Source organism: Anopheles gambiae, chromosome 2, assembly GCF_943734735.2.
Source record: "Anopheles gambiae chromosome 2, idAnoGambNW_F1_1, whole genome shotgun sequence".
Lineage (NCBI taxonomy): Eukaryota > Metazoa > Arthropoda > Insecta > Diptera > Culicidae > Anopheles > Anopheles gambiae.
Window position 1 is genome coordinate 88,873,597 of NC_064601.1, and position 23,574 is coordinate 88,897,170.

General features: G+C 46.7%; 1 protein-coding gene across 1 annotated transcript; it reads right to left on the reverse strand.

The window, feature by feature from the left end:
• Positions 1–1,725: 1,725 nt before the first annotated feature.
• On the reverse strand, positions 1,726–22,302 carry LOC3290034 (ETS homologous factor). The gene is made up of 2 exons (XM_556387.3): positions 20,813–22,302; positions 1,726–2,831 (listed from the first exon to the last, which is right to left on the reverse strand). The coding sequence occupies exon 2, from the start codon at positions 2,808–2,810 to the stop codon at positions 2,355–2,357; it is 456 nt and encodes a 151-aa protein (XP_556387.2). The 5' UTR covers positions 2,811–2,831; positions 20,813–22,302; the 3' UTR covers positions 1,726–2,354.
• Between the last annotated feature and the right edge of the window lie 1,272 nt (positions 22,303–23,574).

Below are 23,574 nucleotides of genomic sequence, written 5' to 3' on the forward strand. Positions count from 1 at the left end.
GAATTAATTTGTAAAATTGTATTAATATAATTTATATTTATTCAAATTTATTAAAATTGAGAAAATTCTTAAAAAGAATGAAATTTAATTAATCGCTCGAGCATAGAATTCCATGTATAATTCCAAAACCTTCTTTCTTCACACTCCTGGGGACTTGAGGCTTATGGTCGAGTGTTTACGTTTAATATGATCGATCGATATGATCGAAGTGATCTAATTGATAGACGTTCTGCTTCTTACAAAATTCCGGATTAATTCCGGTTTAATTTTTACAAACTTTCCTACAGATCCGGTTTAATTCCCTTGTCGAATTGAGTTCTTTTTCAGAAGAGGGGATAGATGACTATCATTTGTTTCCGTAGGACCTTATTTATATGGCGACCGATCACCAAAATGGCAGTTACGCAAAACGAAAGAGTAAACATTTTACTACAAGTTCTACAGCACTAAAGAAGCATTGGTGATCTTAGACGAATTTCTAGTCTGCCGGATTGTTTCCTATCCGTTTCTCACCACATTGTATTTTTTAACCTTTGATAATAAATAAAGTAAAATGGATTATTTGGAGTTGTCTGGACTCGTCCGGAATAGTCTGGACTATATTTTATTCGAGTTCAGATACTTGACGAATGCATCTGTATTACAATTGAAATCGACTGGGTTAACGGAGGAACCATAGCTACAATAGATAGACTAGTTTCAATCCAACTTTGCTTGTGACAAAATTAACCCGTCTCCGAATAAAAACCACGCAACGACTACGCAATTCTGGACAAGTCGTTGATTGGACTTGACCCGACAAGAACATGGACGAGTTCAAATGACTGCAGGCGAGTGCACGCGATGAAAGAAGAATCTTTATGACGACTTAGGGCGAGTTCAAAAGACTCCGGACGTTTCGAGACGACTCTGTAAAAGCCCATGTGACTCCAGACGAGTAGAGACGACTTTGTACGAGTCTATGCAATTCCGGACAGATACAGCTGACTTTGGATGATACCATGCAATTACAAACGTGTCTAGACGACTTCGGACGAGTTCAGATGACTTCGGACGAGTTCAGATGACTCCGGACGACTCCAGATGACTCCGGACGATTCCAGATGACTCCGGATGACTCTAGATGACTCCAACCATTTCCAGGCGACTTCGGACAAGCTTGAATGATTCCATTCTAGTCCAAACAACTCCGTCCAAATCCGTATGACTCAGGACGAGTTCAGACGACTTCAGACGAATGCGGTCAACTTCCGACGAGTCCAAACGACCCTTGACGAATCCAACTGACTTCAGACGAGTCCATGCGATTTCTTCTTTCAGACGACGAGTTCAACCGATTCCGGACGTTTAGAGAAGACTCCGGACAACTCCAGACAATGACTTTAGACAAGCCCAGACAAGTCCAGAAACTCCGCACAAGTCCATATGAATCCGAACGAGTTCAGACGACTCCGGAAGAGACCATACAACACCCGACGAGTCCTGACGACTCCGAACGAGTCCAGATTGCCCCAGACACGTCCAAACAACTCCAATCGATTCCCGAGGACTCTGGGCGAATCCGAACGAGTCAGAATAACTCCGTACCCACCGTAACGAATCCGCACCTTGAATCTTCCGGGACTTCGGTTTGCATCGTAATCGGATTGAATCAACACCAACAAAAATTGCTATTAAAGTTTCTTTCTTGCTCAATTTGTATAAAAAATAAATTCAAACACTCTCTTGATTTTTAATATTTGTGCATTTACTGACTAGAGTAACTTATATCTAGACTATATTACAATTACATTAAAAAAAAAGAATTATCATTTGTGACAAAAAAGTGAGTAAACTAAGTGCCTGTTTCAATTAGATAGTTAAGATAGAATAAGCTTTGACCCGGCCCTCATGATCAACTCCCTTAAATACAGTTCTATTGTTCTTCTTTCTATTAAACCTTGTAAAAGTTATTTAAGCTCCTCTTTGTACATGTACACGGCTGTACACGTCTGCCACTCTTTGTCTCTGTTATGTTGTAAAGTTTTGGTGTTGCTGCCCCCGCTGCCACTGCCGGCCATCGCTCAGGGTTCCGTATTTCTCCCGCTTAAATTGAAGTTTTTGGGAGCGAAAGCAAAAAAAAAAACATCATCTGTGCAATACTTTGGAGAGCTAGCTTATGGTAACTAGGGTGCGCTCTAGTACATTATAAATCGAGATAAATTAAACGGTGCCTCCCCACGCCCTTTTGATCACTCCAATAACTAGCTAAACCTCCCCTTTCCCCCCTTTCTAGTAGTCAGTTCTTCGGGTGGTAGCAAGCACACACCCCCCTTCCCCTCCCTTGCTTGACGTTTGATCTTAACCTGCGCTGCTCATAAGCTCATCGCCCTTGCCAACCGGACGCGGAAGTCACGGTACAGCATCTTGCCACCGATCGGCACGCGGCTCAGGTACATATCGAGACTCATCAGGCATAGGGCCTTCCCGTTCATGGGGAACTTCTGCGCCAGCTCGGGACTGATGTCGAGCCCCTCCGATTGGGCCAGATTGATCAGCCACGTCCACACGTTCGCGCGCGTCCAGTCCCGCGGATCAACTGGCAGCCCATCCGCTCCGTACTGGATCTTCTTGGCGCTGGTTTGCGTGTGTCCGCCCGTGCCCGAATCGCCGCGCCCATTAAGGTTTGTTGCGCCACCGTTGCTACCGTTGTTGTTGGCACCGTTGCCCGAGCCGTGATTCCAGCGCCTTTCCGCCTCGTTCGTGAGCACGCTGACGGCGGACAGGTCCAGCGGTGGGACGCGCCATTTCGTTGCACTTTCCACTTGCATCCTGGTGATTGTGGAAGTTATCTGGAAAAAGCAAAAAGAGAGAGAAAGAGAGAAAGGGAAAGAGATGTTTAGAAAGCTTCGAAAGCGGAAGGAAAGGTGATATGTGCGTACACTGCGTTAGAACAATCATGGACCATGGAGTGACACAATTTTGTTTGGCGGAGGCGTCAGTGGGGGGGGAGGTCGAACAACAATCCGTGCGCAGAAACAGTGTCACAGCAGTGAACAACAATCGCGTAGAACACGCGGGAACAGGAAAAGTCAACCAACCGACCACACAATGCACACGCCGATCGTGTAACAGCCAACGACAATCGGACAACAATGCGCCCATTTGCACGCAGCCAGCGGAAATGGTCCGATGTGTAACTGCCCTCAGGGAGGGGTGATAGTCTTTTGTTCCGGTGACAAAACTCGATTTTGTCATTCCAGGCCTCTCTCTATGTATCTCTGCGTGTGTTGTAATGTCTATCTTCCTCTCGTTTGGAGGTTGCGGGAGGAAGTCCGTCAATGGCGGCGGAGACCTTGCATTTCTATCGTGAACTGGTTGGTGCATATGGGGCTTCCGCAGCATCGGGCTTTTGTCCCATTGCCCGGGGTTTCCTCCCACCAGGGTGTTGATGCTGCCGCTGCCGAGATGAATGCACTTCCGGGCAGCGAACGACCGAAAAGCTGTGATCGATCGAGCAGCTCTCTTGCAGGCGATCGGATTGCGATCGGAATGTTGGATGCTCACAGTTGGATCTCCAGCAGTTTCTCCGGGGGTGTGTGTCTGTAAAGTTGTCATCAGAGAACACTGAAGAGATGACCACCCAAAGTTGGAGTTCGCTCCAGGGCTACAAGATCTTGTCACTTCCCGTCTTGTTCTCGAGACTGGTTTGAAAGCGAACCTTTCATCGCGCCCTCACTAATGGTGCGTGTGTGTGTGGGTTCAAAATCCGTTCCACCAGCGTTCCAAAAGCCACCCATAACACGCCGACACAGACTGATCTTCGCCGGTGATCTCGTTCAATATCGGACCGTTTCCATCTTTGGAGCATTAATCAGAACGGGAAATGATGAGGCGATGAGGCGTGCTGCGAACGACGCGTCTTTTCACATGTGTTTTTTTCCCAACCGCAAACGCTTGTTCCAATGGCGCCCGCGGATATGATGCTTGATGTCCGGATGTCACGGATTCGCCTGGGAAAGCGGAAGCAGCTTCTGGAGATGCGTTTCCTTGCTTCATGCTACGGCCATTCCAGCCAAGCGTTCCTTTCGGGGAGGCACAGACGACATCTCAACGCATCCCCGGTTGGATCCCAGAAACGGATGCCAGCTCTTCTCGCTGTAGTCTGCCTTTTGCCCCTTCTCAAGATCGAAAGAATATTTGTATCACACGCTGCTTGTGTGTGTGTTTGACGAGTGTGTGCGCGCCCGTGAAGTGATTCAAGTGGCAAGATTGTGACGCCCATGTGCGTGGTTTGATCTTTCAACGTACGCAGCACTCCGTCAGCGAGCACCGTCTTTACACCCTTGCCGGGATCGACGACCCCGCGCGGTTGTTTTCAAATGGCGCTGGGAAAATAAACACCACACGCTCTCTTGCCACATCGTCCAGGCGCTTCATGCATGCAAAGGGGGCACGACATGCGTGTGCAGTTTTCCACGGGGCGCGGCCTGTGACGTGAAGTGCGACAGTGCGTGATTTTAGTGAAGTGCCAACAAGCGACCGTGTCAGCGCGGAAATTAGTTGGCTCTCGATCAAAGAAGATGGGGATTTTGAGTGTTTTTAAAAGGGTCGAATTGGTTTCCTCCCTCACTTTCTCGACTTGTTGACGTGAAAGTTGACGTTTCTCGACTTCTTCTGTCTGTTTATATTTAAAATTGATTTTCTATTGGTTTTCGACTCCCTCTCCTACATCTATCTCCCCTTGGTTTGATTCAATAAATTGATTCAATTCGGCCAAAGTCCGACGTGCGGCGTTCGATGGCGCGTGTGTTGCGCACGGTTGCGGCTAATTGAATTCATTCGCGACCGGGACGGCAACGACGAACACCCACAGCCCACGCAAAAGCTACGTGTGCGAGCATGGGGGGGGGGGTTCCCCTTGTCGGATATGCTGCACCCCCTTGCAGCATATCGCACACCGGAAATCAACGGCGTGTACACGCGAGATCTCAAAATGCGTTAAATCGCAGCGCGCGTTCGCGCTGCCGCGGAATGTCAATGCGCGTTAAACGCGCGCGCGGGTGTGAGAGATAGATAGAGGCTGAAAGAGTGCGGGGTGGTGGTGAAACGCCAACGTACGATAGGCGGGTACGTGTGTATCGGCTGCCAGACAATCAACGCCAGACAGACGGACGGACCGACCGACGAGACGAGCAAGACCGACCAGACCAGACAGATAGAACAGAAGCGAAAGCGAACGACACAGATAAACAACACAACACCGGGACTTGTCAATGGAGGAGGCTGTGGAACGGTGGCGTGTGAGTGCTTAACAGGGAGAAATAGCGGTGAGCGAGGGTCTAGAGTTAGAGCCACGCAATGCCATAGAGACGCCGGCGGTTCGGTGCAGACGCAGACGAAGTTAATAAAATTAAGCAATTACCAGGGATGAACCTGGTGGGAAGAAAGATGGACAGGAAATCTAAATTCACATCGCACGGAACATCCCCGAATCCCCGGGTGCGTTTGTAGCGATGGGTAAGCGGGAATAGATTCATGAATTCAGATGACTCCAGACGACTCCGGACGACTCTAGGCAACCCCGTCTACTTCCAGATGCCTCTCAACGAGTCGTGGATCCAATCTGGTTCTGAGTCAGTTCAGTTTCGAATCTAGAAAATCAGAAAATCAGTTTCGAATCTAGACGACTAGACTATGACGACCGCAGACAATTCCTGACGGTTATAGATGAATCCGGATGACTCCCTACGTGTACTAGATCCAGTCCAACGACAGCTGTGAAAGACTGCCGGACGACTTTAAACGTGTCCAGACAACTTTGGATAACTCCCGCCGAGTACTGAATTCACTCCAACTCCGGCTCTCTGAAAGACTGAATCAAACTCCGACTCAAAATCGAATTCAAATCCCAATGACTCTGGACTACTGCAGACCACTTAATCCTACTCCGGATGACTTCCGTTGACTCCCGACGACTCTAGGCTCTACTCCAGATGACTCCCGACGAGTCATAGATCCACTCTGACTCGGACTCTGAAAGACTGAATTCGACTCCGAATCTAAAATTCATCCGGACAACGCGGGGTTACTGAAACGACTCCAGACGTGTATTTCTTATTGCATCGAAGATAAATCTGCACATTTGCACCTTCATTCAAAGCCATTTGGTATGATCCGAATTCACTAAGAGTTGTCCGGACTTCGTTTATCCGGAGTTTCGTCCGAAGTTGTCGGGAGTTGTCGGGAGTTGTCAAGAGTCGTCCCAAGACGTCGGGAGTCGCCCGGAGCCGAAGGAATAGTTTGCAATTTATCCATCTCTTATGTGTCGGTGTATCGTTGCTTCATGTTGGGCACATGCAATGTAAACATCAGAAATTTAGATAACAAGATTCCAGTTCAAATACGTCCTGTTCCTAAGCCGTCATCTTCAGCGTCATCTTCAATCGCCCTCATTTATCAATAATTACACTGCTGCATCATTCCTCCTCCGTTCGATCTAATTAATTCCAAAGCAATGCGCTAATGGGCCTCAAAACCGCCTCAAAGAGCAATTCCTCTCACCACGGCCAACATCATCCTCCCAGTCACGTACTTTGAATGGACTTCCTGAATGGACCGATTCCACGCAGTTGGCTACCGGCACTCGGCAGGGACCACAATACACGAATCAACTTCCTTATTAACGTCGTCTCGCTGTGGTATTCGCTCTTTTCTCTCCCGCTCTCTCTTTCTGTGTTCTCCTTTTGTGCAGCAGATGCACCGGAGGCAGCAAGTGCGCACGTTTTTGTCCCCTTTTTCCTTCCCCCTTGGCGGATGTTGCTGTGCTGTTGTACCCACCACCGTCCGCTATTTCACATCTTTTCAGCGCCACACACGCACACAGGGCGTTTGTTTCATTTCCTTCGCTTTCTTCGAAGCGAACGAAGTTCCCAAACACACACAAACACACCACACGCGGGATCATCATCACACGCGGGAGCCGCGAGCCTTTTAAGCCCGTTTTCGTCCTCCTTCGTCATCTTCCTTCGTCTCTCGTTAAAAAGGGTCTCCGGGTTTCGCTTCCTGTTCTAGTATGTTTCCTGCCCTCTTCTTTCGATTCGTTCCGTGCGGCGTTGGGCTTCCTGGTGCGTGCGTCGTCCTCCGGGATTCCTTTTTTTGTGTATACGACAACGTTGTTTTTTTCCGTTGCTGTTGTTCTTCTCTCTTATTAATCTCTTTCACCATGCTCTCTTCCTTTTCCTGCTGTCACGGGGTTTCCTTTCGACGCACGGGGCTTTTCCGGTGCGTTTGGTTAAAGAGACCACGGCTTAAACCGAACCGAAGCAAAAAATAAACCATTCCCATTCTGCTTTTCCCCGGCTCTCCACTGACACTCCACTACCGTGAGTTTTACACGCGCAAAGCGCATTCCAAAACATAAATATAGATCGAGCGCGCGAGCGCAAAACACTTCGGCAAACATCTCGCGCAAAACGCGACCACGTGGTCGGGGTGCCTCTTGCGTTCTCCGTGCTACTATTACGCAAGTGAGCAGGAAATGGTGGCGCACAGAGAAAACAGCATGCCGGTTGGTTGGTTTCTGTTTCGCACACCATCCAACCAGTGGAAGAATCTGAACTATGTCTCCAAAGTGTGGATTTATGATCTGTGTGCTGCGATCGTCGTGATGCGCTTTTCTGTGCACGATCAAAGTCTAATAATGCCAACCCCCGACCGGATGACGGCCATCCGGGCGTTCTCTGTTTGTGTGTGTGTGTGTGCAGTGTAAGTGGGAGAGGCAACGGAGCGACGACGAAGTTCGGTTTACGTTGATAGTTATGTAATTATCCTATAAAAAAGCGTCGCTTCCCGGTAATACTTTTCCTGTCCCAGCAGCAGTAGAAGCAGCAGCAGCAGCAGCAGGGGTCGTCGGATGTCTGCTTCCTTTTGCCCCAATGCCCGGGTGGCGTTCCTTCAACTGATTCTTCATAGGCCGTCCCCAGAACTTCTTGGCCGGTTTGTAACAATCTTCCGCTTTTGCTTCTCTTCTGTGTTTCCTCTCTTGCCCTCTCCTGTTCCCACAAGAAGCGCCCTCGTGATCCGGTTACCGGCTCTTTTAAATCGGTATCTAATGGATTTCGTTCCAGTGTTACCGGGGGCCCACCGTTCATGCTTCATGGTCTGTGCGGTTGACTGGGGCAGGGGCCCAAGGAGTAGAGCGGTTGGAGATGCAGTGGAGCAAATGTTGCTCCAGTAAATCTCGTCTTTTGTGGGCTTTATCCGCTCGGAATACTTTCCATCCCGGGCGGCTCTTTTTCTCTCTTGTGGCTCATTGCTTTCTGGAGCCTCGGTTCTGTGTGCGTGTGGGTGAAGATTTATGTTCGCGCAATCACACGGCAACAGGGAAATGGAAACTAAATCCTTGCCAGGGTGAGTCTACACGACCGGCTCTAAGAGCTAGGCAATAAACCTTGTTTTATCGCTTCCCACTCCGGAGTCTCCCGGATCAGGCTGAATCATGAATCAGGCTGAAGCGAGGACCGTGTCGTCGATCTTATTGGATTCGTCTCGTGACGACGTAGCCTGCGCATGCGCAGTATTAAATTCCAAGGAGTTGCTGCAATCGTTAAACTCTACCGTTTTGCTTTACGGCTGTTTCCGGTGCGCGCACACAACACATCGTTCGACGGAGCGCCAAAATCCGTTTGCTTCTTTGCTAACCCAAACCCAAAAAGTAGGTGAACAGCAGCGCACTGTTGTTGCAACTTCCAGCTCCGAGCGGAGGTTAGTACACAATAATTCGCAATGTAGCAGTAGAAGAATGAGAGAGAGAGAGAGAGGGAGGGAGAGAGCCACAACATACACACAATGCAATGAAATCTAAACGTTAAACGCAAAAACCAATAACCGAACGGAAATACTTTACGCATCTATGGCGGATGGGCCACAGGCGGATGTGCTCGGTAGTTGCTGTTGTTGCTGCTGCCGGTGCTGCCGCCGTTTCCTCAATTTTCTATAGCCACATGTGTGCATTCGGTAAGACGCGGTCCTCCGGGCCAAATCGGGGTCGGTCCCAAGGGTCCGTTGTAGTTACACTTCCCGTTTTGCTGCTGCCTGTTGTGTTGCCAAACAAAACGGATGTCCTCCGTCGGCGCACATTGTGGCTGTGTCGTGATTTAAGACAGAGTAGCACAATTTATGACCGCGGGATTGGAATTGAATTTTACTCCAGACGCTACTTCAAAAAAAAAAAAAAAAAAAAACGCTAACGAATTACAACCTAAAACTAGAGTCTTCAGAGACGCGACGCTACACGGGGGTTTGTCGAGATCTTCTTCCCCAGATATCTCCAGATGAGTCAAATCAAACATCACAGAAAGCAGTAGCACGGAAAGAAGGCCTTGGAATTGAAGATATCAGGAGTGGAGCCTTCCGTCTGCATTTGTTGTGCTCGAAAACAAGCAAATCCAGGCCACACCTGCTGGAAGCAATTGTCAAACATAATTACAAACCTCGCCGCTGGAGACAACCGGACAGACACCGCAGTTCCGGCTGTGTGCTTTACGTGCAAACAGGGGGAAAAAACGAAACGTAACGAAACGAACGAACAAAATAAATCAACGCGCACACTCATCGCGACGATCGAGCCGTTGTCGATCGACATGATCCGCAAAGTATGACGGATGTTACCTCAGCGTGATTTAGGTTTTTCGGGACGGAAGGGGAGGCGGAGGAAATTACGATTGGACATTTTGAAAACAGGGCAAACTCTAAAGGGTGAGAGCGAGACAGAAAGAGCGATGAAGAGAGTTTGACCGGAAAGGCCGCTCCCGGGTTGAAGGCCACCGTAGAAGGGCAAGTTCCCTCATTGCGTTACATGCGACGATCTCGTTTGGCGGTTGCTTTGTGTGTGTGAACAGGAATATTAGTCTCATTTCCCACCAACTCTCAATTCGCTGTGTTTAGCAATGTTTGTCTGCCAAATTACAGCTACCACATGCAGTGGTGCAAAGAACGATTTGTGTGCACTCTTTATTCTTTCATCCAGAGTTCACGTTTTGGACGTCCGGAGCTCTCGCTTCCGGCTGTGACAACAGGAACCTTACGCTAAACGGGCAATGGAAAACCACACAAACGTCGAACGGCATCTTCATTCCCGGGAATTGCATCCGAACCTACTTGCGGCAGCAAAACATGCTGGTTCTGGCTTGCCAATCAAGCGTTCCCGCTAATACCTCCTCCCCCGTGGAGTCACACAATGTTAAAGCGAAAGGAAATTGTGACATTTTTCCCCACGCGCTAATTGCACGCTTCCTTCCCGTGGTGGTTCTGCTACAGCGAGAAGAGTGAGCCATCAGCGCAACCGATCATGCGATAATTGCACCGATCGGTTCATGACGCTGCTCGATCATGGTCACCGCTACATCCGGTGGCTGGGTCGCACTCCTGCCCTCTCTCTCTCTCTCTCTCTCCCTCCGCTCGATCGACTGTGTTTATATGCGGATAAACAAACAAATTTGTATTGCTCAAGGTAAACACGTACGGACGGGGAAGACGCGTATCCAATGTCCGAACGAACAGCAAACGAAAAAAAAAAAAAACAAGCGCGTTAATCATTCATGCCGCTAACCACCTCCAAAACGGTAGCCAAATTCGCCGTTTTACCCGCCATAATTACCCTGACGCAGTTTTGGCTGACCGACATTCGGTCGGTGCTGCCCGGTGGCGTCACTTCCGCTCACTCCGTTCGCGCGTACGTGCGCGTGTGTACAAGTGCAGACAACCGCAAAACCGTATCGAAGTCAATGCTAAATGAGGTGTGCTCATGGTGTGCGGACAGACAGAAGCAATAAAAGCAGGCGTTGAGCATAATATGCCATCCTCTCTTGAAAATTATGTTCTGCTTCAACGCCATTCTCTTCGGTGGTGTCGGTCGGCTGCTGCGAGATCATCGAAGTTCACCGAGCCACTTGCCCGCACAGAACGACGCGACGCACTTATCTGTGTGCCCTGTGCACCTTTGTGCAAAAATTTTCCCCCTCGAGCAGTGCGATGACTGATTAGGTACGTCGCTTGACTCTCTCCAAGTGCGACGTGGGCCGACGCCGGTCGAGTTAATGACATTTGTTCGACGTTTAAATTACCGGCGCGTGTCTCTGGCATCCTGTCGCACCGACAGACGAGACACTAGACACTGCTTTCGACATACCAACGCAGGCGGAGGGCTCATTTCTGGTTCATTTGCTTCACTTGCAGCAGTCGTCCTCCGCATTAATTAAGGTTTTGCATTTGAAACAGTACGTACCCCTGACACGAGGAGTTTTTAAAACCACTGAACCTATCAATTTGAAAACACTCAAACCGGGCGCAGATAGGGCCGGTGTTGGTTCGTCTTCACATTGAGATTGGCGCCAGTCAACCGCGGCCAGTGTACGGAAGTTTGGTTTTTTATTATCAGCACGAGCAGCAGCAGCTCAAATTCGGTGCATGGATGCCTGATAACCCTCCAATTTCCTGCACTCCCGCGAGAAAGGAGAGGTCTTATGAGATTGTTTTTCAACAGCTTCTAGTGTTTGTTTTTTTCTGTTTTTGTTCCCCCAAAGTTCCCAATACCAGTACGATTTGATGTCATGTCAGTAACCTGCCAGGGAGAGGTTCGATACGTCGTAATATTTCCAAGCTGCTGCAAAACACGACACTCCAAGAGCGCACAACGCAAGAGGAAACGATGACTCAAGTGACGACTCAAGTGAACGAATGAACGATGAGAAAATGTGTGCACAAAAAAAAGGCTGCCCTGCTACCGTTTCCATTAGCACATGCACATTTGGATGTTGCTCCAGTTGCTGCAGTTTGCCGACGCGTAATATAAGAGCTGGTGCGAAACATAATTCCCAAGCCTTCCACTCTTCACTGCGCCCGAGCTGAGGCTGGCTTGGTGGTTGTAGACCCGACTAGAACGTCACAACATCGCATGTGCTTCGCAGTCTCAATCCAACTCCTGCTCAGAGCCAAATGGAAGTAAGAATAGGCTGTGGGAAATGAATGCTTGCTGTTAGCCAAGTCGAACTCTGCCTGTCACGGTCTCCAAACACACAGAGCGAAACCGCGCGCACTGATCGCATTGTTCTTGCGCAAAAGCCGGCAGCAGTTTCTAAGGCGTCTCTCTCTCAAACTGCTAGATCCCACTTCTAGCTGCTCGGTAGTCTTTGCAACACATCGTGGAAAAAGGAACCTTAGCCCCGAGCTCTCAGAGTTGTTCTCACATTTCCAACCAAAACCAAGGAAGCCCCCCGAGGTGGAGAGGGCAAAGGAAACCGCGTGCGCGGAACGAACTGGAAATCTGCCGACCATAACCGAGACGCGGAAACCCTTCGAAAGCCGTTCTGTTCTCGTCTTCGCTCGCAATAATGATGTCGATCGCGGGGAGGTTTTGGGAGCCGCAGGCGTGAATCGAGGGCAACCACCGTTATTTACACTCCAATTGTTTGCCTGCCGCAGCAACACCCACCGGAGCCGGAGTAGCAGCTGTTGGTGCTGTATATACGTCTCTCGTAGCCCCGTAAGACGTTCCCGACCGCTGGTGGAATTAATTCCACATTAATCTAGCCCTCCTTTGCTGCCAGGTGAGCGATCCCATTACGGGAATGCCTCATTTCCATTTCTCCGCGAGCGCGGTCGGCCTGGAAAATTCACCTCATCTCCAATGCGGCCAGCAACAGGTTGGAAGATGTTTAAGATTTGGCCGATCTTCACCACCAGCAACACCAGCAAATTCCAACCACAAGCACACACAGTGATGTTATCCGATCGATCGGATTGTGCACACCTTCCCACCTTCGTCTAATTTGGAAAATAGTGTTTTCCGATAGGCACTCGACTCGTGGAACGCGGCTAAATTATTGTTTATTTGCACCTCCAAGGTTCGGAATTTCGTTCCTCAGCTGTGTTGCGCGCTCTGTTCCGGTCCGGTGAAAACGATCCTAAGCTGAAGCGTGAGAGAGATTAAGACCATCGCACAAGATCAGCACACCTTCGCATTAGAGAGCGCGCGCTCTGGTGCCGCAGGTTAACGTACGATAGATGGGCTTTTTTGGGTGGTAATTAAATCATCATTGTAATACAAAAGGGTTTTCTGGGTGCGTATAAAAGCTTTAAACATGGAATAGAGATTTCATGATCTGAAAAAAATGGGTCTTAGTTTCTGAAAGTCATGTCCACCAGACAAACCGCAGGCTGAAAAGAACGACGTATTTGACGCCTCTGAGACGCTTCGTTTTCCTGCTGCCATTGAGGATGTGACGCTCTGCTCTGCAGTAAATTGTTAATAATGCTATCCGCTTTTCACCATTGGATGCTGTGGTTTTTCCCCGCACAGAGAACGAGACCACACAAAACCTTGGGAAAGAATTCCTAGAGTGTGCGCTTTCGGGGCCCGCCAATCGAGCAGCGGCGATAGGATGGGAAGGAAATTCCCCAGTTTTCTCCCCCAGTTTCCAAGCGATCTTCACACACCATAACATCCCGGAGGGAAGATCGCAATTTTCACATCATTTCCAGACCACGAGAGCGTTTTGATGTGAGAGCACACACACACCCATCGCGGCCAGCAGCAGCAGGCGCGTGATCGTTCAGTTCCGTTCCGCTAATAGACGGTGTACAGTTACGGCGGGTGTGAAGGTTTTTTTCTTCTTGGGAGCAAAAACCGCTTTTTCAGTTTTGTTCGGAAGACTGTTTTGGAGTTCGAAGTTTGATAAAATCCGGCATAAACCTCCGGCAAAAAGAAACCAGTGCCATATGGTCATTTGAATGCACCGCAAAGCTAGAATGTCGAATTTCCTTTCGTAGACTGTATGTGCGTTAAACGGCACATTTAAGGTTTGCTGAGGTTGGTTTCCGCCTTTGTTTATGTGTTTTCGTTACTCTTCCGAGGCTGTGGATGAGTCCATCCAACCAAAAGGGTTCCAAAATTTGGAGATGTACAACAAACAACCTCCCCAAGGTGTGGTAAGCATCAAGGTGTGTTTTGCTTCCATCCATCAAACTACGCCAACCACGTGACACACTTTACCTCCAAAAGCTGTGGCGAAACATCCATTTCGGGTATACGGACTGAAAAAATTGGATGCGCTTTTTTGGGTATGGAGTTTTTTGGGTGCTGTTTTTTGGCTCACCATGTCACTCTTTGGGGGCATTTTTGGGACGGTAATGGAAGGTTCGTTTTCAAATTGCCTGCTAGCCCGCCCAGGGTGAGACGTCATAACAAAACGTCGGAGGCTCGTGATCGTGCCAAAGCCTGCTGAGTAAGGCGAAATTTTTGAAGGTTTCGTTTTTTACTCCAAATTTGTTTATGTGTTGCTGTCCCGCTCTTTAATCTACTTTCAATTGAAACGCACTACCGGTTTCGCGATTGAGGTTATTTTAATTGATTCTGGTGAAATCATATGTTTTCGTTCCTTTCTCAACGCTGTGACACAATTTCCCTATCGGGCGAGACAGTGCCACCAATACCAATCGACTGGGAGCTGGATTGTTCATAAACTTCCGCCGCGTTATCGCCTGTTTTTTCGTCGGTAAAGCAATACAATTCAAGCTTTTGTGCTTGTTTGGTGATCTACGGTTACGACATTGTGATCGCAACGAAATCGGGCACGTCCTAGAGAAAACTGGGCCATCGTGTCTCCTCTGCAGTGACGGCGAAACGAACGAACGTACCAGCAAGAGTTAAGCCGAGTTCTCATCTGGAAGGTACGATCGTGTAGGCTAAAATTAGAAAAATACACGCGAGATGAATCAATGTGAACAGTGCGCCGTGCGCTGCCCGTTGGATGCCCGTCTTCTGAGTCACGGGCGTAAGGGCGCTTCCAAAAATAAGTATCCACCGCGCAGAGTACCTTTACTTGCTGCGGTTCGTATGTCTTATCACGTTATCTTCCTGTAGACAACGGGGGCCGTTCAGGGCCGACCGCTACCGTTATCTCCCGTTGGGGTGAGGTAGGAGCGGATGTTAAAACCCGCACCGAGTTAAACATGCCGAGTGCATCCGCTGACTGTGGGCAACAACAACCCGACAGCCAATGGGGTAGGCAAAAGGGTGCGGGAATATTTTGATAGTTTTTTTGGGGTGTTCTCTTATATGGATTAGTGTGCGGCCGGTTCCTTATACGGGTAGGGCAGCGGAAAGGAATCACCAATGCCGATGTAACAACCATCGATGGGATGAAAGGGGACTTTCACCGATTGAAAGTGTTCGTACGAGCGTTTCAACATTCAATTAATGATCCCATCGGGAGTAACTACTGCTCGAATGGGACCTACCGTGATTGATCGGTGTCATTTCCGGTAGCTATCGCTAGGGTTTTTCGAGGAGTATGGCTCATTGGAAAATGAATATCTAGGGAAATTCCAAAACAAGCGCTTAGAAGTGGTTATTGGTACATCGATATGAGTCTCTGAGTTGTCTAGGGGTAAGTGTGAATGTGGCTATTCTTGGTTTTTAATTAGTTCCAGAACAACGCCCGCTGCTTCCACGGTTTGATGCATGACTAACAGATGGGCTGTTCATTGATGAAGTCATCAATCTTCGACCGCGCGTCATGTTTGTGCATGAGAGCAATAATTGACTTCTGTTCCAGCGAACGCTTCCAGAAGCACAACCAGACCACCCAGAACTATCTCTAGAATTGTAAAAGATCGTCCAAAAAGATGACGAAATAGGAGCGTATTCCATTAATGCTTGACACTGTACAGATGATGGAGCTATACTTGATGCAGCTCTGAGATTCTGAAGACCGTATTACATTTCAAATAAAGCTCTCCTACAGGTGATGGTAAAGTTTTACAGCCTGAAGACATCATAGTTTGGAGATATGCACCATATGCACCACAGATAGCTGATCTCAAAGCCAGTTGTTAGATATCTCTAAGACAAAATGAGGTATTCCTAATATAAAAGAGATATTTCTAAAAAAGACTTGAATCTCAAAGACTATGTATCCAAAAATGATGCCCAAGAGATAACCAACTTCAACTTTAACGCATCACTTCAACATAACAAACTCTTTTTGAACTTCAAATTCAGATAACAACAGAACCTTAACGATAATTTGTTGATTACGTAAGACCACAAAATTGAAATCTCCCTTAAAAACGTCTATAATTCAACCCATAATCCAACAGAACCGCACGCTTCGCCTTATCTGTATCCCACAGTTCTTTATCACCGCTCGAATAATCGTCGATCATTAGCGTCCTCATCCGCTGTGGCCGTGATTTCATCTCAAACCAACCAACCAGCCAAAAAAAAAAAAACACCTCTCCCTCCAACAGACAGATCCGTCATCCGTCCATCCGTCCGACTTTTCCCTAATGATCTAATTTCCCTTTTCATTCAATTTCGCCACCGCCTGTGCTGTGGCACCGGACAGAGAGACACACAAAAAAAGGGTTAAAGAAAACCGGAAGCAACCCGAAAGGAAGTCAATTTCGTGATCGATTCTCTCGTGCTCCGTCGTGCGCTGTCGGCATGGTGGAGTGATGATGCATCCGGCACCTCACTGCGGGCCAGTGAGAGCGCGCGCGCGCGCATGTAAACAATCACCACCGTCTTAGACGACAGCCTCGACAGTTCTATATTTAAACATTTTGCGCGCGCTTTTGCGCGCCAACCCCGTCGTCGTCTGCTGAATGGAATGCTCTATCCTCTCGCGGTGCTGCTGCAATTATGCTCTTGGATGATCCCCCTTAAAAAGGTGTCTGTGTTTGCTGCGTGCTATCGTAAATTAAATTTTGATCACTTTCGATCATGTAACGTTCCAAAGCGGATGGAAGCGAATGGTGGTGTCCAGTGTGGATTGGGTTATATTTCAAACAGGCATCCGCCTGGTAATGTTTGCAATGTTGTTGTTGTTATTTTTTTTTGGAGACGCGAGAGACGCGCCGAATTAAAAACGAAAAAGAACACAACAACTGTTCTCGACGCTGCTGAAACGGAAGCTCTGAAATGAAGCAAACGATCGCGCGTCCGCTCGATGATGCTTCGGAAATGGATTTTGATGTGTTTTTGGTTTGCGTTTTTTTTTCGCCCCCCATCCGCCCGTGTCTCTCCTCGCTTCGGGAGATGACCACGGATGAAATTTTGGGGGGAAATTTGAGCTGCTAATGGTGGTGGTGGTCCATTTCCCGACTCGCTCATCCCGTGTACGTGTGTGTTTGTGACGCGGTCACTGTGTGAACACGCACGCACGGAGCGCATGCACGCACGGGCAGGAAATGTCCGCATGCGTGTGCGTGTACGCGGGAAATGAGTCGACAAAGTGCGCCGTCCGCGCGGCAAATTAGGCGGGTAAGGAGACGGGGCGGCCGGGTCACCGCAATAGTGAGCGGAAGGCCGGGTTTGGTCACACGGTTTCCGAGCCGGAATGTGAGACCTTCAATATTATTAGATCGGCCATACGCGCGACGGAAAGGGGGACGAGGGTTTGGTGCCCTTTTCGCGATGCGGGAAATGGAGTTTTTCCTCCGCATGTACAAAGCGAACGAGGAGTGAGAGAGAAGTGGAAGCAAAGAGTGTGTGTGTTTGTGAGTTCGTTGTCATCGCCCGGACGGATGCTTCAAATGATCTTTTTCCTCCCATTTTCTAGCAGTTTGTGGTTTTAGAAAATTCGCCCCATACGCTCTGTCGCGTCTCGCCTCAGTCTCGCATTTTGGTTTTTATCGATTGCCCAGATCTGGCAGGCACGTAAATTGAATTAGTTTTCCATGTTTGTGTGCGGGTTTTTCTTAGAAAACCGGGGTTGTCTGGTGTGATTAATTTCGGTCTTTGTTGATTTGCTGCTTGATTGCGTTGCTTACTGTCATGGTTTAGGGTCGATGGTAATTAATTTAATTTATCTTATACTGTTTCAATCTTGTTCACATCTTGCGGGCATTATTTTTTCGTCTACAAAGCTTGATTAAGGTTTCAGTTACAACAGTTTACAATTGATTGAACTGAATAAATGATAAGAATGTATCTGAAATCAGTTACATTGATATTAAATGATCGATCATCAATAAACAGACCAAAATAATCGTTTTTTTACTGTAGCCTTAATTATGTCTTTTTTGTCATTTTACGTTGTTGTTTGAATTATTCTTTTTTTTTTTCTTTGTTTATTTTCTACGTATTGGATTTTTCATTGTTTTCGTAAAAAATTCAATTTTTTGTCTGTTTTTATATTGAAACAAGTATGTTTCGCTTTCTTGATTGTTATTAATTACGTTATCAACATTATTTAATGAATAACGCTGTAAAATATCGCTTATTGACAATTCATTATCAACCTTTGTCTCTTCTTTGTCTTTTTTGTTTTTATATTTAAATCTTTCTTGCTTATTTTCTTCGTCTACTGACTTTTCAATGTTTTATTGTGACTTGTTTGTTTGCTTTTCTCATGTTGCAAAAATGGCTGGTTATTTTTCCATTGTTATTAACTCTCTTATTAGCATCTGTCACATGATAATTCGGTGAAATATCTCTTAGTTTTGAGTGTATTCTATTATTTTCCTCTGTTTTGTTTACGTGGATGCTTAAATAAATAATGTCTCTTTTCGTTGCTACATTTTATATTGTTTTGATCAAATATAATTTATCTATTTTATGTTTGTTTTTCATTGTAATTAAATAATTTGCTTATTTTTTCAATAAATATTTGTTAAAGACCCATTTTATTAATTTATTAACGTAATTCATTAATATATTAATTATTTTTCATTCCATCATAAATGTTCACTTGTACAGTCAGCCCTGCTTAAGCCCTGTCAAAGTTGCTTGTTTAAATATTTTTAAGACATTGCTCCAAGTATGCCAACTCCATTCTGACTGAATTTAGAGAAGTCTCAATTAACACCCGTCTTAAAATGCAATGCGTTTGTTTATTTTCCTTCCATTTTTGCATCTCCCCCTTTGCCATCCCTCCCTTACCATACGCAAACAACCAAAAAAAAAAACGCAACCATCAATGCCTCCGGTAGTGACTTCCGGCTTCTCTTTCGCCGCGCACTCTCGTTGCAAAACGCGATGGTGTAAGATTTTCGTAAATTAATAATAGATTTCCTACGCTCATTAAAACGCACCCTTACAGAACGCAACCCCGGGAAGAAGATGCTGGTCTGTGGACTGTTCTTTCCTGTTGGCCTTACGTGTGTATGTATGCATGCTCAAAACAAGCATGCTGGCCGCTTTGGTTCGTTTGCTACCCATTTCCCACTTATTGGCTGTGGCCACTTGGCCAGCAAAAGGGGAAAAGTTCAAACGCCGCGATCGGGAAATGCGATCAAACGGGGGTCGACAAACAACAACAAAAAACCCAAACCCGGATGAAGGGCGGACCTGCTTTCCGTGGGCCGATCATTTTCTTCACCTTCTCATTACCGCTACACCATGGCTACCAAAGGGCGCCCATACACGCCCTCGGCACACACAAAAAAGAGGAAAATGAGCCGCAGCCGTAACGAAGGATTGAGCCGAGAAAATGAGTGTTCTTGTCAAAAGTAGATTACGCACAAGTCGCAAAGAGGGGGCCACTTATTAGACGCCGGCCGGGTTGTTTCGTTTCCGTTTTCGGGTTTCCAGTTAACCCCTTCGACCGGAACTGCCGCCGCTGCCACTGCCGCTGGGTGTAGAACAAACCAAAGGCAACGTTTGGCTTCCCAGCCAAAGCTGAGAATCCCTAATCCAATTTCTCGTTTCCATTTCCATAAATCAAAGCCGGTGGTGACGTCGGTCGTCGGACGGATATGGTAACACACACAGACACACGCGCCCATATGTGGTGGCATTGGATTGGACGGGGAAAAGTCCGGGAAAAGTGGTTCTGATCGATTTCGACTTGAGCAAACAACGAAAAAATGGAAAGAAAAGTGGAATTTCTTATTGCAACTTGCATTCCCGTTTTGCACCGCCTGGCCAACATATGGTTTCGGCAGCCCATTTCCTGGCTTCTGCGGAGCGATCTTCTGAGGCACACAACAACACCACACGCACATGTTGGCGCATTTTTGTCGCTCAATCGGCACCCACCCACTCGAAAGCCGTAGAGTGTAGGGTTTAGGTGCCTCACAACCACTTGGCCTCATCGGGAACCGGGGACTTTCGAAGCAATTCAATCGTGACGCGGCGGACCTCAACGGGGAAAAGAGGCAAAAGGGGAAAGAAATGAACGTTCCAACAAACAAACACAAACGGTTGTATTATCCCCCAAATGGATATGGGGATCGAGATGCAGTGCGTGGTTGTGTTTTAAGTCTGCGCCCAAGCGAACGGCGCCCGGAATGGAAGCAATTTCATAGATTTTGTTTTGCTTCGCAGGTTGTTTTTTTTTGTACTCATTCCTTTGCGGCACGGATTTAATTTTGTGCAAACGTTTGGAGGGTTGCGAAGACGTAGGGTACTGACTGATTGAACGTGGGTGAGTTTCGGGGGTATGGTGTGTCGATGATTTGATGAGTCGATTTCTCCAATTACACTTTCAGTAGAAAAGAAAAGAAAATGTAGGTGCACGGAATTTCTCTGTATGGAGCGGCGTTAGATGTTAAGGAGCTTTGACTCATAACGTCGCGGAGGGTAATTAAATGAGTCTCCACTCCGTGAATCATTTGCTTTTGCTTTTGTTTTGAAAAAGATCTGGTGTAAAATGAGCCTTTGTTTTGTGTAAAATTATGCTTCAAATGAATTTTTAACAAGTAGTAAAGTATGTTATAATGACACCGATCAACCAAAAAACATCAAACACTTATAAAACGCAATCGTCTTGGTCCATGATTGTTCAATCTAAAAAAAAAGATTTGTTTGCAATAAACTTAAGCTTACCTTTCTTGTCTGGAACAAACTTCAAACAGAATCGGAAGCCGTTTCGTTTCGCTTTACGTCACCAGCGACCGGCAATCTCAGCACCGTTTGCCCCGGTCGATCGGTTGCAGATGTTTCCGGTTCGATGGTGGAATAAATCAGCCGGCGCTGCTGCTTTAAAGATGCTGTCGCTCACCGAAGAAGGCCTGTGCCGTGTGCCCTTAACCGACTGGACTGGAGAGAGAGAGACACACACGCACACACACAGAAACACGTGCCAAAGGGGCTGCCCTGTCGTTCCAGCCAAGGAAAGCAAGCGCAACGGACAGAACAAAGTGGGTGCAAATATGCGTCTACCGGCTGCCGGCAACCGGCCTCCTAATGCTGCTTGCGTGATCTGGATGCGCTCGTCCCGCTCGTCACGTGATTCTCCTTTTTGGTTCCTTTTTTTTTGCTGTGTTTTGAGCTTCACCCCTAAACTGGCCAGTTGGTTACGAAATGCGGGACCCAGCTGGATGCTTTGAAACGTTCGTTTTACAGAGATTATCGAAGGCGCACTGCTGGATGATGACGATGATGGTTGGACTCACACTGTTGCACTCTTGCAACCCCGTTGTTGTCGTGCTATTGGTGTGCAAGGTATATGATGCCGTGCCGGTAGCTGCCAAACACTCGACAGATGTTTCAGTCGAAAGATGTTACTGCTTGTAGGGTTCTGTTTTTGTGCTCACTTTGGTACCTTTAGCGCCGGAGAACACCGGAGTTGCTACACGTGGCCACACGAAACACGATACAAACACCCAAAGGAACCCAGAACGACTTGTATGAGTTGTGGCTTTGTTTTTTTGTTTGTGCTCTCCTTCTCCAAATTGATTATCGTATTTCTAATTAGTTCACGGGCGAGTGATTTCCTCGCCGGGTGTTCGCTGCGCGTTTGCCGGTTCGTTGCGCGTGGTCTGTAGAACACTTCCCGGAATATGATTAATTTGCGCTCTCAAAAAAAAAAAAGAAAAAGCTCAATCTTCACAGGTAGAATCGCTCGCGATCGCGCACGTCTTATCGCTAGATCGTTACACCCGGCAAACTGTTTTCTTCGCTTTTCTGCGCGCGTTTCACTTCACCGAATCGGGGTTTATGTTTTACCACTTGTTTCCGCTTGCAACAAGCGCTGCTTTTACACCTCAAGGCTTAATGTAATGGAAGCACACAAACACACACAAGCACACGCAAGTAAACCGTGCACAAAGTAGCTAATTTAAAACATCACACACTGGCGCACTGGAATCGCGCACACAACACACGACGTTCGCCCTCGAGCGGCCCAAATTGCTGCTGCACTTTTGCAGAACTCCGTTCACACAAACTGCAACGATCGCACGCCAAGAGCACACAACGTGCACACAAACGCAAACGATCTTGTTTCTGCTGTCGCGAGAACTAAACCATCAACTAACACCACTGCCGATGCTGCGCTGCGTGCGATGTTTGCTTTCCGCGAACGAAGGAAGGAATGAGTGGATGTTTATGCTCGGCTCATGGTTTTGTTTGGTGCAACGCTTACGATGTAAGTGAAACGGGAGAGCCGGATGGTAGGGCGAGAGAGAGAGAGAGAGAGAGAGAGAGAGAGAGAGAGAGAGCGAGCTGGCCACATCGGATAGGCACTATGGGTTAGGATGGCGATTGCGCGAGAGCAAATGTTTTATTTATTTGTTTATTTTATTTAAATTTTTCTTGTTGCTGTAGAAATGTGTGTGTGTTTCTCAAGGTTAGAAACTTGAATTATAATATTTTAAATTCAATCCTTGGATAATTCACTGAAAATATTCCTGAAAAATACAACAGGCCATAGAAATAGCATAAAAGAGCTTTAAGACGGTTTTACTTCACCTTGATAAAGCTTACAGAGAGATTTGAATAGAATTGATTATTTTCATTTTATAAGTATGACAAGAAGAAATAAAAGCTGAAGTTACAGTCTGAATTCACTAGTTGGCTTCGTTTGCATGCCATCTTCAGTCTGAAATCATCAGTAGAACTTTGAATGTCTGGTAGCTTTAACAAGAATTAGTTGGCACTTTTTTTTCTTACGATTTTTCCGATAGGCATAGGAAGAATTTGTTGTGTGTTTTGTACATATTTGCATGTACAGGTATGCGTTTTACTTGAACTGTCATTAAACTATCGTATAAAGGCGACCCTCGACCCCCCCTTTGAGTTACGACTATGTGCAGATACGATTAATTTGATTTTTACAGCTTAAAGCTGTCTCTTAGAAGAAATTAAGGTTTTTTTTAAATTAAATTATTTACTGATAACAGTTACATACACATTTATAAATATTCTCCAACTACCCAATCTTGAATATTTATATCATGTAAACGGCTTTTTAGTAAAATTAAAAGATTATCTAACGTTGCTTTCAGTTAATTACACGATATCATAGATTTCGACCCTTCAACTTCGATTATAAACTTTATAATGACAGATATTCGACTTACACCCTGTTTTGGGACATGTTTTCAGTCCCAAATACAGTTGTATCTCGGGTCTCACCTATATTTTCAACTAAAAACCAAGCCAACTATAAAAAGAAAAATATCCAAATTTGACACTTTTTGCACTATTTTCCCAATATTTTCAATATGATACATAAGTTACATCAAATAATTCGTCTAAACTATTCCAAATCAAATAAAATTACTCATACAATGAAATCTCTCTCAGGTGAATTTTCAATAGACCGTCAGCTTTGAGCGATATTCATATTGAGGTGAAATAATAAA